Here is a 17,626-nt window from a genome sequence, read left to right as displayed (position 1 = left end):
GGTTCTAAAAATATTACTCAGAAATTAAGGGTTCTGGGCACAAGGAAAGTTTAGGACCCACTCGCTTCAGAAATTCCTCCCAAGATTAGAAAACACGCTCTTCAAATTTTGCTTTTCACATTTGGGTCTCTAATAACACTAGAATTTATGTGTGTTTTATTTTAGAGAGAGAGCGTGAGTGGGGGAGATGGGCAGAGGGGGAGAGAGAGAGAGAGAGAGAGAGAGAGAGAGAGAGAGAGAGAGAGAAAGTCTCAAGCAGGTTCCATGCTCAGCACGGAGTCTGATGCAAGGCTTGATCCCACAACCCTGGGATCATGACCTGAGCGGAAATCAAGAGTCAGATGCTCAACCGACTGAGCCGCCCAAGTGCCCCAGAACTTACGTTTTTATACGGTGTGAGGTAAGAAACTTTTCTGACAGCTTTATCGAAGTATAAATAACATAAAAACTACACTATTTAAAGTATACAATTTGATAAGACTGGCATAATCAAGATTAGTGAACATATCTCCCCCAAAAGTTTCTTTGTGTCCCTTTGTCATTCTTCTGTGCACTTGCTTCCTACGGTCCCCTCCCCCTGGCAGTCACCCACATGTTTTCTGTCACTAAGGAGTTTTGTAAAGGAAATCATAGGGGTGCCTGGCTGGCCCAGTCGGTAGACTCTTGATCGTTGTAAGTTCAAGCCCCATGTTGGGTGTAGAAATTACTTAAAAATCAATCAGTCAGTCAACCAATGGACTCGCATAGTGTATACTCTTTGTGAGGGGGAGGGGTCTGGCTTCTTTCACTCAGAGCAGTTATTCTGAAATTCATCCACCTTGTTGGGTATATCAATAGCCCATTCCTTTTTATTGGTGAGTAGCTTTCCATTGTATGGATGTACCACAATTTCCTTATCCATTCACCTTCTGGTGGACATTTGGATGGTTTCCATCTTGAATTTTACACATAAAGCTGTTACGAAGACTCGCGTACAAGTCTTTGTACCAACGAACATATGCCTCATTTTCTCTTGGGTAAATGCCTAGGAGGCAGAATGTCTGATTCGTATGGTTAGGGTACATTTAGTTTTTTAGGAACTGCCAGAGTGGTTTCCAAAGTGGTGGTGCCATTTACATTCCGCCCAGCAGGCTGTGAGAGTTCCAGTTCCTCCACACCCTCATCAACACTTGGTATAGTCTTTTTAATTCTAGCCATTCTAAAATGGCGTGTAGAAGTTTCTCGTGACTTTAATTTGCATTCCTTTAATGACTAACACCACTGAGCCTCTTCCACGTGCTTCTTGTCATCTTATATGTTTTCTGGTGAAGTGTCTGTTCGAGTCTTTCGCCAGTTTTTCCTGATTGGATCCGCTGTTTTCTTATTGAGAGTTCTTGATAAAGTGTAGATACAAGTTCTTTATCAGCTGCACACGTGACAAATATTCTCTCCCCTTGTAGGGGTTAGCTTGTCTTAACAATAACTTTTGAAGGGAAGTTTTCAAATTTTATGGAGTCCGGTTTGTCAATATGTCCTTTTATGGATCATGCTTTTGGTGATGTAGCTAAGAAATCTTTGCCTAAGCTTAAAAAAAAAAAAAAAAAAAAAAGGAGAAAGAAAGAAAGAAAGAAAGAGAAAGAAAGAAATCTTTGCCTAAGCCAAGCTCACAAAGCTCTTCTCCTGTTTCCTTCTAAAAGTTTTATAGTTTCAAAAAAATTTTTAATGTTTATTTTTGAGAGAGAGACACACACACACTCACAGAGTGTGAGCAGGGGAGGGGCAGAGAGAAGGAGACACAGAATCTGAAGCAGGCTCCAGGCTCTGAGCTGTCAGCACAGAGCCTGATGCGGGGCTCGAACCCACGAACCATGAGATCATGACCTGAGCTGAAGTCGGATGCTTAACTGACTAAGCCACCCAGGTGCCCCTAAAAGTTCTATAATTTTAGATTTTACATTTAGGTCTACGATGGCTAACATCTTTTTTTGTTTGTTTTCTTTAAAAAAATGTCACTATGGGGCCGCTTGGGTGGGTTAGTTGGTTAAGCATCCAACTCTTGGTTTTGGCTCAGGTCATGATTTCACGGTTCATGAATTCAAGCCCTACATTGGGCTCTGAGCGGACAGTGTGGAGCCTGCTTGGGATTCTCTCTCTCTCCCTATCTCTCTCTCTGCCTCTCTCTGTCTCTGTCTCTGTCTCAAAAATAAATAAACTTTTAAAAAGTCACTGTGCACAGAAAAGGGCATAGATGATGTACGTACAACTCATTATATGTATTTTTAACTGAACATCCTTGAACCACCTGCCAGGTCGAGAACCAGAATGCTGACAGCAATGCAGATCCTCCCCCCCTCATCACTCCCCCCTTCCTCTCAGACGTGCCACTGCCCTCCCTCTGTCAGTTCCTATTACTGCTGGAATAAAGTACCACACATGGACTGGCTTAAAACACCACGACCTTTTTTCTTACAGTTCTGAAGGTCAGAAGTCCGAAATCAATTTCACTGGTTTCAGAAAATCAAGGTGTCAGCGAGGCTGAATTCCTTCTGGAAGCTCCGGGGGAGAATTCCGGTTTAATCTAGGGTAATCTCCCCAACTCAAAATCCTCAATCACATCCGCAGTCTCTTCTGCCATGTAAAGTAAGATATTCACAGGTTCCCAGGATTAGGAGGTGGACATCTTACAGGGATCACTCTTCTGTTTACCATACTTCCTTAAGTGAAATGCATGTTTTTACTTTATGGTTTTATCACCCATGTACGTACCCCTAAAACAAAAGTTGCATTTGGCCTGATTTTGAATTTTATGTGAATGAAATCATGCTACCTGTATGGGTTTTTTTTTTTTCCTCTGTTTTAAGTGTATTTATTTTGAAAGAGAGAGTCCGAGTGGGGGAGGGGAAGCGAGAGAGGGAGAGAGAGAATCCCAAGCAGGCTCTGAACTGACAGTGCGGGGCTCAATCCCATGAACCGGGAGATCATGACCTGAGCTGAAACTAAGAGTTGGTGGCTTAGCCAACGGAACCACCCAGGCGCCCCACTCTCTGTATGTTTTTTGTCTTGCTTCCTGCAAATGTGTGTTAGACTCACCCTTGTGGCTGTAATTGTGATTCACTCATTTTTCGTTGCTGTATACTATTTCATTATGTGACTATTCCACAATTTATTTATTCACTCACATACTGATGGACCTTTGGGTTATTTCCAGTTTGGAGCTGGCCGATACGTGATCATGCTTCTTTCAACATCTCTTTACATGAATCCTGGTTCCAGGGCACATGCTCAGAAGCGCACTTGCTGGGTGGGAAGAAGAGTTAACAATAGGTCTAAACCTGTTCTCCCTTAGAAGGTGAGTTTGGCTTACCTTCTTCTGACACTGTTTTCATGGAAACATACCGGGTTAAGGTAACTATGGAATGCCAGCTCTGTCCCCAGGCAACGGTGTTTATTATAAAAACGACCTGATTGGTGAACTACATTGGACTAAAAGGACTTCGAGTGGGCTCATAGATCCCAAGAGCCTACATGACCAGGACTGAGCAGACGTCTGGCTTCTCTGTGGGGTTTTTCTTATCACTGAGTGGGGGGTTTAGACTTAGGCTTTGTCTTCATGAGCTGTTACAGAGATGACTCCTCCTGGGTGTGATGCCTCCCTCTGCCAAGGTGGGCATCACCCACCCGCTTGCGTGGGATCACCCAGCTGGAGGTGCTGAGAAGCAGCCCCTGGATGCTCAAGGCAGATGTGTTTGATGCCGTCGTGAGAAGAAGCAGAGAGACTGCTTCTGGTGATCATGTCGAGTGGGTGTGACCCTGAAACCCAGGGTAGGTCTATCTTTAAAGGTAATAGATAATGGGGGGAAAGACTTTTCAGAATACGTGTGACAATGTATGTCCCCACCCGCTCCTTTACTCCCCAACACTTGGTATTTTCGGACACTGAGTTTGGAAAATTTGGTGAGTGATTAATGGAACCTCATTGCGATTTCCATTTGCCTTTCTCTGATTACTAATGAGTGGTGAGTCATTCCTACATTTATTGGGACATCTGAATCTCTTGTTTTGTGATATGTCAGCCCAAATCCTTTGGCTATTTTTTTTTTTATTGGGCTGACTCTTCAATGATTTGTAGTTGTTCTTTATATGTTCTTGATAATAGTCCTTTGTCAGCTACATGCGTTGCAAATAACTTTCCATTCCACGACCTTCTTGGCACACTCTATGTTTCTTTCAACAAAAGTCATTAGCTTTAAAGTCACCGGAAGTAACAGTCTTTTTCTTTAGAAGTAGAGATTTCTATAACTAATTTAAGAAATCCTTCCCTACCTTCACACGGTTAGATCTGATCCGTCTGGAATTAGTTATGGGGGTTGGAGGAGAGATAAGGGTCTCTCTTTCATCTTACAGTATGAACATCCAGTTTTCACAGCACCGTTATCAAAGCCCTCTTTTCCCGTGTCCCAAAGTTGTGCATCAGATGTCCACATGTGCATTGGTCTCTTACAGGGCTCTCTCCTCTGTCCCATTGATCCATTTGATTAGCCCTGCATCAATTACAAGAATTTTATACTAGATCTTGAGAAGTGAGAAAGCACATCCTTTCTCATTGTTCTTCTTCTTTTAAGTCAGTCTATGTCAATGTCATCTCGTCCATTGACTGCCATAGAAACCTTAGAATCTGCTTGTCAATTTCGTCCATTGAAAAAAGACTTTCCGTGCTCTGGTTGGGATTACATTGAAACTATAAATTATTTTGGAGACCTGGCATTTTAGGGCACTAACTCTTCCAATCCATGGATAGATCTCTATATTTATCAAGCTGTTCTTTAATATCCCTCAATAAAATTTTACAATTTACTCCATAGAGGTCTGGCACACTTTTGTTAGATTTCTTCTCAGGTACTTCTGTGGCTTATTATAAGTGCGTGTTTTCTTCTTTTATTTTATCATAGTTGCTGCTAATACAGGGAAATATCATTAACTTGGAACATTAATTCTGTATCCAGCCACATTGTTAGAATACCTTGTTAATTACAAAAAAAGTTAGTGTTAGAGTCTTCTGGATCTTCTCTGTACACAAATACATCATCTACAAACAATGACAATTTCATTTTTTCCTCTCCAATGTTGTTGTTTTTTTTTTTTTTTCTTGGCCCCACTGCACCAGATAGAACCTCCAGTACAATATTAAATGGAAGTGGTGCTAGGTGACATCCTTATATTGTTACTGATCTCAAAGATAATTTTTTTTCATGTTTTGCTATCAAATATGATATTTTCTATAGATGTTTTATAGTTGTCCTTTGCCAACTCAGGAAATTTCCTTTTATTCCTTGTCACCTTCTAAGAGTTTCTAGCATGGATGGATGCTGAATTTTATCAGCTTTTTTTTTTTTTTAATGTTTATTTACTTTTGAGGGGGGGGGCACAGAAAGAGAGAGACACGGAATCTGAAACAGGCTGAGCCGTCAGCTCAGAGCCCGACGTGGGGCTCGAACTCACGAATTGCAAGATCATGACCTGAGCTGAAGTCAGATGCTTCGCAAACTGAGCCATCCAGGTGTCCCTACTTTTTTTTTATTTCTACACAGACCGCTGAGCGCTATAAACTAGTGCAAGTCCAAGGGCTGTCTGTCATCAGTCTCTGATGTGACAGGCTCAGAAAATGAGAGACAGAATGTAAGCAAGTATCAGAAACTGTGTTTTGAGGCTATTCTGAGTGCAAGTGTCAAGGCAAAAGCCTTATACAAGTAGCCGTTGGTAGTAGATTGGAAGTTTTAAAAGTCAGTCCATTAACACAGATAGTTTGAGAAAAACTATGTCTAAGCCTATCTATCTATCTATCTATCTATATATATATATATATTTTTTTTTTTTTTTTTTGCCAGAAAATGTCTATTCTTTCTCGTTCACGGATGACATTTTCATTGGGCATAAGATTCTTAGTTGACAGCTTTCCCTCCCAGAACAGTGAGGGTATAACCTATCTTCTGACTCCCAGTATTTCTTTTAAACAATCCATTTTGTTGTGGCTCCTTATTTTATGGCTACTTTTATATTCTCAAATTTCCCTATGTTCTATAATATAAGTGGATTTTTTATTCATCCTGTTCTGGACTCTAAGGTGTCCTTGAATCTGTGGATTCGTTCTTTCAGGGACTCTGGAAAATTCTCAGATATCATCTTACCACACATTATCTCTGTCCTATTTTCTGTTCTCCTGAAACTCTTTTTCTTTTTAAAGATTTTATTTTTCGGGGGGGGAGGGGGCGCCTGGGTGGCTCAGTCAGTTAAGCGTCCAGTCTCGGCTCAGGTCACGATCTCCCGATTCGTGAGTTCAAGCCCTGCGTCGGGCTCTGTTGTGACAGCTCAGAGCCTGGAGCCCGCTTCGGATTCTGTGTCTCCCTCTCTCGCTGCCCCTCCCCTACTCACGCTCTGTCTCTTCAGAAGAAAGGCTGCCCGCTGATACCCTGAATTTAGCCCAGGGAGACCCATTTTGGCCTTCTGTCCTCCAGCACTGTAAGAAAACTAATTTGCATTATTTTAACCCACCAAGTCTGTAGTAATCCGTTACAGCACAAATAGGAAAGTAATACAGACCACCAAGATAAGCAACCTTCAAACTCCTGTTTGTGATGCAATCGTGTGCAGGAAATCATTTGGTCTAGGGAAGCAACTTTTTCTTTTTAATGAAGAATAGAACAGAAAATAGCAGAATGAATCCCGCCCGGGGGAAAAAAAACAAACAAACTATTCCCTGGTGAAAACTTTTGTTTCCCAAATACGTGTGTGTTTACATCCACAGGCGTGTGAACTGCCTCAGGAGTGATGGTCATAGAAACCCGGAAGAACCCTGCCCTAGAAAAGTCACGCTGTGTCCCAGGTCAAGGTCTTGGGGCAGGTGGGATTAGAGACCCAGGTAGACACGGCTGGGTTACCAACGTCCCCTTTTTGCAGATACAAAAACTAGGGCCCAGAGAGGTCGAAGAGCTGCCCGTGGTCACACAGCTCTGACGCGGCAGGGCCAGGCCTCCAGTGCAGGTTTTGCTGACGTCAGGAGGTGAGACTTTCTTTCCCCTTTAACCGCACCAGCTCCGTTTTGGGGTGTGTGGGGCTGTGCTAAGCACAAAACACCTGCATTCCTATTGAAGTCTGAATATAACTCAGCCACGGGCATGATTTCAAATGGGCCCATTTTCAGACCAGGAAGCCAAGGCTCAGAGCAGTTCCGATCCACAGAGGCTGGCGTCCGAACCCACCTGCTTGTCCAGGGCTCTGGTCTGTTCCTGTAGCTCCTTGACCTCGGCCTGCACCCGGACCCGACACTTCAGCAGATGACCAGTGTTCTCCAGCCTCTCGCTGTCCCGCAGCCGCTTGACCTGGCTCTGGGCCACGCGGATCTGCACCTGAAGTTTATCCCGCACCCCCTCCAGGCGCTGGATCTCCTCACTGCCCAGGCCGGGAGGTGGAGAGCAAGCCAGCAAGGGGCAGAGTCTCAGAATCACTAACGGCCAGACACCGGGCCTGCCCCTGCCCCTCTGGGACCCAGGAGGCGGGCCCCCAACCCCTTTCAGAGCCCCCTCGCTCCCCAAGCTCCGGGTCCAGGCAGGGGGCTCACAGTTGCTTGTTGATGCGCTGGTGGACTTCCTTGCTGTAAGCCCGCCTCTCTCCCTCCATCACTTTGCACTGCCGTCGCAGTCGGCTCAGCTCCCAATCCGCTGAGGGCAGGACCCGCCAACTGGGCTCAGTAGAGATCCCGGCCCCAGCCCCTTCCTCTCCAGGACCTGGGAACTCCGGCTCCCACAGACTGCAGCCGAAAGGCCCACCCAGTCCCCAACACCCCTCTAGCCCTGCACCCCAGTTCCTGTATCCCTCACGCCTACCTCACCCCCTTGGTACTCCCGGACCCCAAGCTGACCTCGGGGGGGATTTTCCCCCCAAACCCACGTCTACTCCCGGTTTGGGCACACATCCGCCTCCCCACTAGAGGGCGCTCCCGGAAGGCCTCAGGGTCCTCAGGCGCCGGCCACAGAGGATCTGGAACTTGCGGCCAAGATCTGGGGACCGCAGTCTTGTTCCCCCTCGCCCCTTCAGCCCCCGTAGCCCAGCAGTCCTCGGTCCTGTCCTCTGGCCTCCTCACTCGCAGCCCATCCTCCAAGCTCAGGCCTCGTCTTGTCCTGCCGGGACCATCACCCCAGCCTCCTCCCCAGCCTCCGGGCCTCCCTTCACAATTCCGGAAGGTCTTTCTACACCCAGAACGGAGTTCCAGGGCCTGAGAACAAAGCCGCAGGTCCTGGGCCCGGGGTTCAAGGCCCCATATGACCTGAGCCTAACCGACTCTCCAGTCTGGGCCACCAGCTAGCTCCCCACCTCCCAAGGCCCAGTGGTTCTCAACCAGTGATTCTGCGCGCAAGGACAGTTGGCAATGTCTGGAGACACTGCTGATTGTCAGGATGTGGGGACGGGGTGGGACAGGCTGCTCCTGGCATGTAACAGAGGTCAGGGATGTCCTACAATGCCCAGGACAGCCGCCATGACTAAAGAATGATCTGACTCCAAGCGTCAACTGTGTGGAGGCTTAGAAACCCTGTTCTAGGCACATGTTCCCTCTGCTGAAACGCTCATCCCTTCCTTCTCCCATCGGTAACTCCTGGGAGGAGTTCCAAGCCCCACACAAACTTCTCCTCCTGCAGGAAGCCCTCCAGGCTTGGCCTATCCATCTGCCCTGCTCCACCTCCATTCCCACGCATGTGTGTTTCCCGCTAGAGGACTCTCCTGGAAGGCCTCCCCGCTTCTCCCCACCCCCCCACCCCGTGTCCCGCAGCACAGTACCTAGAGCTTGGGACAACTGAGGAATGAGTGGGAAAACAAGCCAAGAGCGTCTGAATTACCCGTTCCTTCCAGGAAGGTCTCGGTTCCATCCTCGGAGCGGGTGCTCCCTGCAGAGAGTCCCAAAGACATCTTGGCCAAAGGTGGGGGGGGGGGGGGGCTCCTGTAGGGGTGACACAGGAACCCCTTCAGACAGAGAGCAGGAGGGCGCCGGAAGGAGGGTGGGGACGGACCGCGAGGCAATTGGAAGGTGACCCCGGAACCAACTCTGGCCTCTGAGTCTCAATGCCTCCAATGAGTTGTAGGGGAGCACCTCTCAGGCCTCTCCCCACATCCCTCCCGACCTCCCACCTCTCATATTCTCTGTCTTGTGTTTCCACTCTGACTCTGGCACGGGGGCAGGTCCCCTGGGCTCTCGGTATCTCTGAGGCGTGGCTGTTTGGGGGAAGGAGACACGGAGGAGAAGGAAACCCCGGCCGGCTGTGGGGAGCGAGCCCTGTCCCTACCTGCTGGAGTGCCTGACCTGTCCTTGGTTCTCCAAGCTCACTGTTGTGGCCTGGTTACTGGGGAGATAAAGGGCCAATGAGGCCTGAGGACCGCGACGGGGGTGGGACGGAGGCCTCTAGGAGTGGCCTTGCGAGGGGAGGCTGGGGAGGAGGGGCCTGGGATGGGAGCTGGGGAGGAGGGGCCATAGGCGGGGAGGTTGGGGAGGTAGGGCCGTGGGAGGGGAGACTGAGGAGGAGGGGCCTGGGTAGGGAGCTGGGGAGGAGGGAGCGCCGAGGAAGAGGGGTCGTGGGAGGGGAGGTTGGAGAGGAGGGGCCGAGGCGGCCGGGGAGACCTCAGGAGACCTCAGGAGACCTAGCAGGCTGTGAACAGAAGGGCTGAGAGGCGGGGAGCCCTGCGAGGGGCGGAGCTGTGAGCCCTGCGAGGGGCGGGGCAAAGGGCCGTTGAGAAGAGAAACTGGGCGTGCCTTGAGGGGCGGGGCTACAGGGCTTGAGACGGCAGGGAGACCTGTAAGGGGCGGGGCTGGCAGGGCCAGCGAGGGTTGGAACCTGTGGGAGGAGCACGGCTACCTGTGGAGGGAGGGGCTGCGGGGAGTGGCGAGGGGGGGGCTATGGGGGGGGGGGCTGCCGATGGGAGGGGCACCGGTACCTCCCGAGGCCGTAGTTTCACGGACTTGCGAGGGGCGTGGCTAGAAGTACTCGTTAAGGGACCCGGTGGGAAGGCACCTCCCGACAGCGAGGGACTGTGAGCGGCGGGCTGTGCTTTCGCAAGGGAGAGGCAGAAGCTGAAAGACCCTATGGAGCCAGGACTGGGAGGGAAACGTCTGGAAGGCTTTGGAGCTAGGCCCAGGTCTTTCGGGACGAGGCCCGAGAGATGCGTGTCTTAAGTCAAGACCACGTTGTTTGAAGAGTCATTAGCAGGAAGACGGTGCCGATGCCGGGAGTAGAGAGAGGGAGGAACGTTCACCACCGACGCAGGTCCTTGCAGTGACTCACTACGCATGCGCGGCCAACGGCCCCCAGCGAAGCCGCCAAAAACTTCTTGTGGGTCCGCGCCCTGAGAGGCGGGGGGGTGGGCGGGGCCTCGGGCTCTTCGGGCCACCCCCGCTTTTCCGGCCACGCCCCTCCTGGCCACGCCCCCTTCGCTCGGCAGGCGGGCCGCCCGCGCTGCAGGCTGCTGCCCACGTGGGCCTCCCCGGAGCGGGCGGGTAGTGGGCGCCGCTCCCTGCCGGCTGGGTGTGCCCGAAGCCTGCGGTTTCCTGTGGGAGGAAGCAGCCCGCGGGCGCTCAGCTCAGCTCGAAGCCTTGGAGGCCCAGGACGGGGAGATCCCGTTACCGCCCTGGGGCTCCCTGGTTCTCCCTCTTCCACAGGGTCCTAGCACTAGGGACCTCCTCCACGTTCCCAAGGTCCCCAAGTCTGGCGCTCATTGCACTCCGGGAACTTGATTTCGAGTCCTAGCCTCCTGTTTTCCACCTTGCTCTCTCACAGTTCCATCTCCCTAGCCCCTGGTTTCCAGACTCTTTCCGGGGCCAGTCTGGTTCCCTGTGCCTGCGCTCCATGAAGATCACTTGACCCTCCAGCCTCATTTTTTTTTTTTTCTCAGTGACCCTGGCCCCCAGTCTGTGTCCTTCTCAAAGACTTAAGTTTGGGACTACTTATTTCCCACCCCCCAGGAACCCTCATTTTGTATTCCCAACTGTTTAGCCTTTGGGGCCCAATGGACCCAAGAATTTTCTCCTTCCCCCCAATCCTAGAGACCCTGAACTAGAGTCCCCCAGTACTACCTCCATTCAGGGTTCCAGTAGTTGGTATAACAATGTGCCCGACAGTCTAAGAAATACCCTATGATGTATTTACTATTATTATCCCTATTTTACAGATAAACAGGCATAGAAAGGTTATTAGTAACTTGTCCTAACTCACAGCTGTTGAGTGTAGCAGTTTGGAACGCTGCCCACTGGCCTCTATAGACTGCCATACTGGTGCCCCAGTTTCTGTGTCTCCTGAGTACCCACCTAAGTCACTGAATTGCCCAGCCCTCACCCCTTCAGGGAGCCGAGATGACCATCCACTCTCCTTCCCCATCAAGATACCCAGCCACCCTATTGGCCAGTTTCCTTCCCTTGTAGGAACCTAGAATTTCAGTTCTCTAACTCAATTCTTTATCAGGACCCCAGACATCTGGTCCCTTATTCTAATTTTTCACTAGCACCCAAACCTTCCAAGAGACCCAGGTATAACTTAATAATAATAACAATAACAATAATAATAATAATAATAATAATAAATAGTTAACATTAAGTCCCTGGTGCTGCTCTTCTGTTTAAAACCCTCCAATGGCTTGTCACTGCACTTAGAATAAAATACAAACTCCTCCCCTAGTTCTTCAAGGGCCCTCTTTGATTTCTCTTCCTACCACTCCCTCCAACTCCCTCTCTTCCAGCCACACTGGCCCTTCTGTCCACTCCCCAGACAACCTGAGCTTGTTCTCCGGAGTCTTGCACTTTCCCTTCCTCCAGCACTGAAATGACTGTCCTGTCCTCAGGTCTCAGCTCAGAGATCACCTCCTCACAGAGGTCTTGCCTGATCACCTTGTTTAAAGTAGGCTCCTCCCACGTGGTCATTATCACCTCCACTCTATTTCCTGAAAAGCACTTAGCACTGGCTGCAATAGATCAGTCTTCATTGATGGGTTTTCTCTTTAAAATCTGCCCCTACAGGGAAGGTAAGCTTCATAACAGCAGGCATTGCCTCTGTTTTCTTTATTCTTACCTCTGGTTCCTAACAGATGTTCAATAAATGTTTGATGAAGAAAGGAATGAACCTGAACGTGTAGGTGTGTTAGTGTACTGGTATTACCTTATTCATTTGTCTTTTTAAATGTTTACTTATTCATTGTTGAGAGCAGAGCGGGAGATATAGAATCCAAAGCAGGCTCCAGGCTCCTGGCTGTCAGTGCAGAGCCTGACGAGGGGCTCGAACCCATGAACCGTGAGATCGTGACCTGAGCCACCCAGGCGCCCCTACCTTATTCATTTAGAATAAGTATCCAAATTATGACGACCAGTATCTTGTCAGTATTATCAGTATCATTGTACCCATATCACAGATGAGGAAAACGAGGCTCAGAGAGTTTAAATCAAGGGTCAAGGACTCCCAGGCAGGAAATGGTGGCACCCGGATTAAATCCCACCGCCTGCCCCCTTCCAGAGTTCGATGTGTTCCCATTTTCCATCCCCTGACTCCCACTATCGGGCCAACTCTCCCAGCTCTCAACCAGACCTCCGCCTGGTCTGGTCTCCTCCGCCAGACCCCCATTCCTCAGAGTATCCAGTCCTAAGCCCCATCAAGGAAAGCAGACATCCGGGTCCGGGGCAAGACCCAGAGCAGAGGCCTGAGAACCGGGCCCTCCCACTCTTTGATTCTTGCCCCACCCTGGCCCTGCTCGGCTCCCTTGGCTCCAAATTCTCAGCTCAATCCTGGGAGGGAGCCCCAGAAGATGTCTGTCTGGGAGCAGTGGGTGGGGGCCCAGAGAATAAGGAACCCAAGTGCTTAGGCCCTCCCTCCGGCTGCAGACCTCAGCTGGGCTGGGCGCGGCACGGGTGGGTATAAAAGGGTCAGTATATATTGAGAGGAGCGGAGAGAGAAACCAGGAGGGTGAGAAGAGAGCGAAAGAAGGAGGTGTAGGCAGTGAGGACTGGAGAGACAGGAGGCAGAAGGAGAGAGAAAAAGGGAGGAAAGGAGGGAGAGAGAAAGAGAGAGTTCCGGATTGAGGGGGAGAAGGGGGGAGAGAGCCAGAGGAGAGAGCGAGGGAGGGAGGAAGGCGGCGGGAGAGGCGAGAGGCGGGGGCCTCGAGAGGGTGGAAGGAGGGAGGAGAAGGGCGGGGCGCGGAGGCCCTAAGCAAAGGACGAGACTCCAACTCTGACTTTTTCTGCCGCTCGCGGTAAGTTTCCAGTCCGTTATTCGGACTGGGATTTCTTTCTTTATTTGGGAGTGCAGCAGTTTGCGAAGAATAACCCCAGGCTGGGAGAGACGCCCCCACTCTCAGATCCCATGGAAATCCTTGTAATTTAAGAAGTGATCTCTTAGCACTTGGGGTGGAGATTCGGGAAGGGGTGGGGCCCTGCAAGGTTTGGGGGTTCTCAGCAGAGCCCTCCACTGGTAAACTTTCTTTAGCTTTTCCCCACGGCCGTCCACTCTCTCCTGAGGACGCTGAGCTCGGGGCTTTGCCCGAGTACACCCCAAGTCTGGGGGACCTCCAGGCACCCCGCCCCCCACCCCGTTCTAGACACTGAAGGGTCCTTGGGAGGCTGGCTCCTTCTTTTCAAGCCTCCCCCCGCCCCAAACCCAGCCTCCTACCCCCAACCTGGATCTTGCCCATTTTCCCCAGAAGATGTTCAGCAGGCACCAGTCTGGCACCGCCAGTCTGGCAGCAGGGTGGGGTGGGGACCTCGTGGGCATAGCCAGGGGCTGGGGTTTCCCTGGTGCTTGGAGGCAGGGGGGGAGGGATGAGTCACCGGGTGACTCACCGGTCCCCCACCCCCCACACCCCAGGAGAGGAGGGGGGTGAGTCAAGGATGCCTGTCTCTGGGGGAAGCCCCCAGCTTCTGATGAACCTGGGATGGCATGAACTTGAATTTTCATATCCTGGCCCATATGTGCCCAGGGTCAGGACTCTGAGGAGACACTGCTGGTCCAACTCACTCCTGCACCCGAGTCCACCCCTGGCCTGCTTCAACCCCTGGGGGATCCAGGAGTTCAGGCCCCCAGCCTCCTCCCCGCGCAGACTCAAAGGGTCCGGGTTCCCGGGCCCCTCTTCTCCATCACGCCCTGGAGTCTGGACTCAGCCCCCTTCTCCACCAGGATCCGAGGGGGCTCAGCCGCCCCTGTCCCAACCTCCTGAAACAGCCATCTCCTGACAACCCCCCATCGCCGGCTTCCACGTAGCCATGTCCCTCCTCCTGCTGGTGGTCTCTGCCCTTCACATCCTCATTCTCATCCTGCTTTTCGTGGCCACTTTGGACAAGGTAAGCCTACTCCAGCAGCGGGCTATCTTCTCCCGAAGGCTCCCGCCACGCCCCTCTTCTGAAGCCACTCTGGCCCCGCCCCTTCTCCCTAGCATCTCTCCTTCTGAGCCCTGCCTCGGATGCGTCTCCCCTGCCCTTTTCTGCCCTGACTGTCCCCCTCCCCCCGACCCCTTCTTACTAAATCCATGCTTTGCCCCCAGTTCAGCGCCCTCCAGCCCCTCACCCTTTCCCTAACCCTCCCCACAATCTCCCTGACTCTGCACACTTGCCTCTCCTAACCCTGCCCTTGTCTCTTGGTCCATCCCAGTCCTGGTGGACCCTCCCGGGGAAGGAGTCCCTGAATCTCTGGTATGACTGCACATGGAACAATGACAACAAGACGTGGGCCTGCAGCAACGTCAGCGAGAATGGTGAGGGGCATCGGGGACCCGTCTGCCAGGGGAGGGGTAACCCCGGCCTCTTCCCAGAATCAAGAATTAGGAACCCTTCAGAGTTTGAGAGGGCACGTCTGGGCCCCAATGCTCAGTGAGTGGGGCCGATTGTGACCCACTTTTCTGGGTGGCAGGGGGTGATACGCTCATGTTCTAAGGAGGTTCGGCTAAAGGCCCCCCTCCCTTTTGATTCAGAAAGAGTGGAGGCCACATGCTATAGATTTAAGGAATGGAGAGAGAGCTCCCAAGATTCTGAGAAGGTAGAATTATGGTTTTGAAGTTCTAAGGAGAGGAGACTGGGGTTTGGAATGGGTGGCTGGGACCAATTCATCTGAGTTCCAACGAAAGAGTGGGGCTGAATCCTTCCAAGTCCTGAACAAGGCGGCGGGGGGGGGGGGGGGGGGGTGCTGCTCCTGATGTATTTGAGCTAGAAGGGAGTGGCACTGTACCCCTTTAAGTTTCTGGAAGTGAGAGATTAAACGCTTTTCCCCAGAGAGCGAAGCCAGAACTTCTGTTCTCACCGGTGCTCTCCGGTGTTGTCCTGGAGGTAGCCAACGCAACAGGGCAAGAAAAAAGAAATAAAAGGTGTAAAGATGGGAGAGGCAAAAGTTAAAAAAAAAAAAAAAAAAAAAAAAAAAAAAAGAGGTCTCTATTCCCAGGGGATGTGTTCATGTAGAAAAGCCTAAAGAATCTTCAAAGCAGCTTTGAGAACTGATAAGGGGACTCAGCAAAGTTCCGGGAATCGAGGTCAATAGAAGTGGCCACCAAACTTGTATGGCCCACAATGGGGCGATGAGCGAGCGGACGGGGCCGGAACCCCGGAACCTACTGTGACTTCCACCTCTCTCTCCTCCTTATTGCAGGCTGGCTGAAGGCGGTCCAGGTCCTCATGGTGCTGTCCCTCATCCTCTGCTGTCTGTCCTTCATCCTGTTCATGTTCCAGCTCTATACCATGCGGCGAGGGGGGCTATTCTACGCCACCGGCCTCTGCCAGCTTTGCACCAGTGAGCACTGCCCCCTGGGGAAGGGGAGGGGAGGGGGGGAAGGGGAGGGGAAGGGCACTGTCAGGGTGCTGGGGGCCCTGAGAATGGACATCTGGTCAAAGACAGTGACTATCAACAGCCCAGGGGCCACCTGAAGTGCCTCCGTGGGCTACCTCTCTGCCAGGGAATCAGTAGTTTTCACTGATTCCGTGGTTTGCAGTCTGTGTCTCTGAGTCATGTGGAAACTGACACTTAGAGCTTCAAGGAGCCAGAGCTGGGGAGGGTGGTGTGGGTAAATAATGTAGATCCCAGGGATGGGAGGGCAGAGGCAGTGGCTAAGTAATACTCCAGGAGAGAACTCTGAATCATAATGGTAGTGGTTTTATAACGCACCGTGTATCAGACACTTCAGAAGGGAGTTTATGTGCTTTTCAATTTTCTTGACTTCGGCTGCAAAGAGCTAAGTGATCATAGTCCTCGGCTTCGGGAATCGAACCTTCTTAGGTTCCTACAAAGCCCCTGCCGTCTTAAATCACTATTTGCGTGCTTAGCTCGTAGCAAGGCATAAAAAAAACATTCCTTGGAGGGATGGATGGATGGATGGATACTATCGTCCCATTTTATGGATGAGTAAGGGGCACCCAGCTAGACGAACTGAATTGCCCAAAGCCAATCTGCAGTAGCCTCGTTGCACGGCGCCTAGGCAGCGAACCACAACTCCCAGAAGGCAGCGGTGCTGCGCACGGGCCTTCCCGAGGCTTCTTTGCCCCATGGGTTGCTGGGAAATGCAGTCTTCTTGCGGGTACTGCGTGCCACCCGGTTCCCGTCTCCCCGCAGGCGTGGCCGTGTTTACAGGGGCGCTGATCTACGCCATTCACGCGGAGGAGATCCTGGCGGAGCGCCCGGCGGGGGGCAGCTTCGGCTACTGCTTCGCCCTGGCTTGGGTGGCCTTCCCCCTCGCCCTGGCCAGCGGCGTCATCTACATCCACCTGCGGAAGCGGGAGTGAGGGCCCCGCGTCGCCCTGCAGCCCCCTGCCCGCTCCCGGACCCTCGGTCTCACCCCGAAGCCCCGGCCCCGCCGCGTCCTCCAGAAAATAAAACCAATAAACCCTTTAACCGCCTGCTCTGTCTGCTTCCTTCCTTCCTGCCTCCTCCAGGGACCCAGGTCGCTCACTTCTGGGGTCTCCTAAACCGGGGACAGCCGCTCCAGCAGGCAGCCTTCGGAATGCACAGCTCCGGGCCTCCCTTCTAAAGCAAGACACAGGGGCCCGGTGTCCCAGCCGCCTTTCCCCTTACACAGACCGGGGGCCCTGGGCCCTCCCGTCCCAGGATTCCTCCTGAGTCTAGACTTCTAGGCACTTGTGGGGAAGAACCAAGACTGTGGGTTTCCTGTCCTCTTTCCTTGTACAAGGGTGTCTTTCTCTCAACCGGGCAGGATGTGTGTTGTTCTAGATTGTTGGTCTCGGCCCCCACCGCCCCCACCGAAGACACTTTTCTATTTCCTTCTTGGAACTCAGTCTCCTTCTCTCATTAGGACAACCCCTCTTCTTTCCCCTCCCACATCCAATTCTGCCTCTGACCCATATGACACCTTAGTAAAAATGAGCTGCCACCCCCCCCCCCACCTTCTCCAGGCTTACTCAGCCCATTAGGAGGCATGTGGGGGGGGTGGGTGGAGGGATGGCTGGATTTTACCTCCACCGGTGCCCTGGCTTGTGTGCCTTTTGCAGTGAACAACTTGCACAACGGCACATGGCTGTCCTATCTCCCTTGCTCATAAGACCCAGTCTTTCGGGGAGCCAGGTTTTCTCTCAGATCCTCTTCCGTTACCACAGGCAGTCTCCTTCACCAACTGCGAACCCAGTCTCTCCCTAGGG

At 51.7% G+C, this 17,626-nt stretch overlaps 2 protein-coding genes across 3 annotated transcripts in view; one reads left to right on the top strand and one right to left on the bottom strand.

Moving 5' to 3' along the window:
* The window catches only part of ODAD1 (outer dynein arm docking complex subunit 1), a 27,654-nt gene extending 18,662 nt beyond the window's left edge, over positions 1 to 8,992 (bottom strand). Inside the window, exons 1-3 of the mRNA XM_078439590.2 lie at positions 8,868 to 8,992; positions 7,595 to 7,694; positions 7,236 to 7,425 (exon numbers count right to left, since the gene is read on the bottom strand). Coding sequence (XP_078295716.2) covers positions 7,236 to 7,425; positions 7,595 to 7,694; positions 8,868 to 8,937 — 360 coding nt within the window. The 5' untranslated portion in view covers positions 8,938 to 8,992. The remainder of the gene's footprint in view (positions 1 to 7,235; positions 7,426 to 7,594; positions 7,695 to 8,867) is intronic.
* A 3,809-nt stretch (positions 8,993 to 12,801) lies between these two features.
* EMP3 (epithelial membrane protein 3 (MAM blood group)) lies at positions 12,802 to 16,870 on the top strand. Of its 2 annotated transcripts, none has more exons than XM_078439592.2 (5): positions 12,802 to 13,251; positions 14,095 to 14,335; positions 14,643 to 14,745; positions 15,630 to 15,770; positions 16,587 to 16,870. In XM_078439592.2, exons 2-5 carry the CDS (start codon positions 14,258 to 14,260, stop codon positions 16,754 to 16,756), a joined length of 492 nt encoding a protein of 163 aa, XP_078295718.1. In that variant the 5' UTR covers positions 12,802 to 13,251; positions 14,095 to 14,257; the 3' UTR covers positions 16,757 to 16,870. The 2 variants fall into 2 exon arrangements, with proteins under 2 accessions (XP_078295718.1, XP_060507612.1); XM_060651629.3 differs by having other exon boundaries at positions 12,804 to 13,251; positions 14,172 to 14,335.
* The last annotated feature ends 756 nt before the right edge of the window (positions 16,871 to 17,626 follow it).

Source organism: Panthera onca, chromosome E2 (genome assembly GCF_046562875.1).
Source record: "Panthera onca isolate mPanOnc1 chromosome E2, mPanOnc1 haplotype 2, whole genome shotgun sequence".
In the NCBI taxonomy this organism is placed as follows: Eukaryota; Metazoa; Chordata; class Mammalia; order Carnivora; family Felidae; genus Panthera; species Panthera onca.
Note: the sequence above shows the minus strand (reverse complement) of the source record. Positions and strands in the feature narration are given on the sequence as shown.

Excerpts from the sequence above, each read along its gene's own strand:
- EMP3 (XM_078439592.2), top strand. The coding sequence starts at position 14,258 with ATGTCCCTCCTCCTGCTGGTGGTCTCTGCCCTTCACATCCTCATTCTC. Across the intron at positions 14,746-15,629 it reads CAGCAACGTCAGCGAGAATG|GCTGGCTGAAGGCGGTCCAG; the intron begins GTGAGGGGCATC and ends TCCTTATTGCAG. Across the intron at positions 15,771-16,586 it reads CCTCTGCCAGCTTTGCACCA|GCGTGGCCGTGTTTACAGGG; the intron begins GTGAGCACTGCC and ends GTCTCCCCGCAG.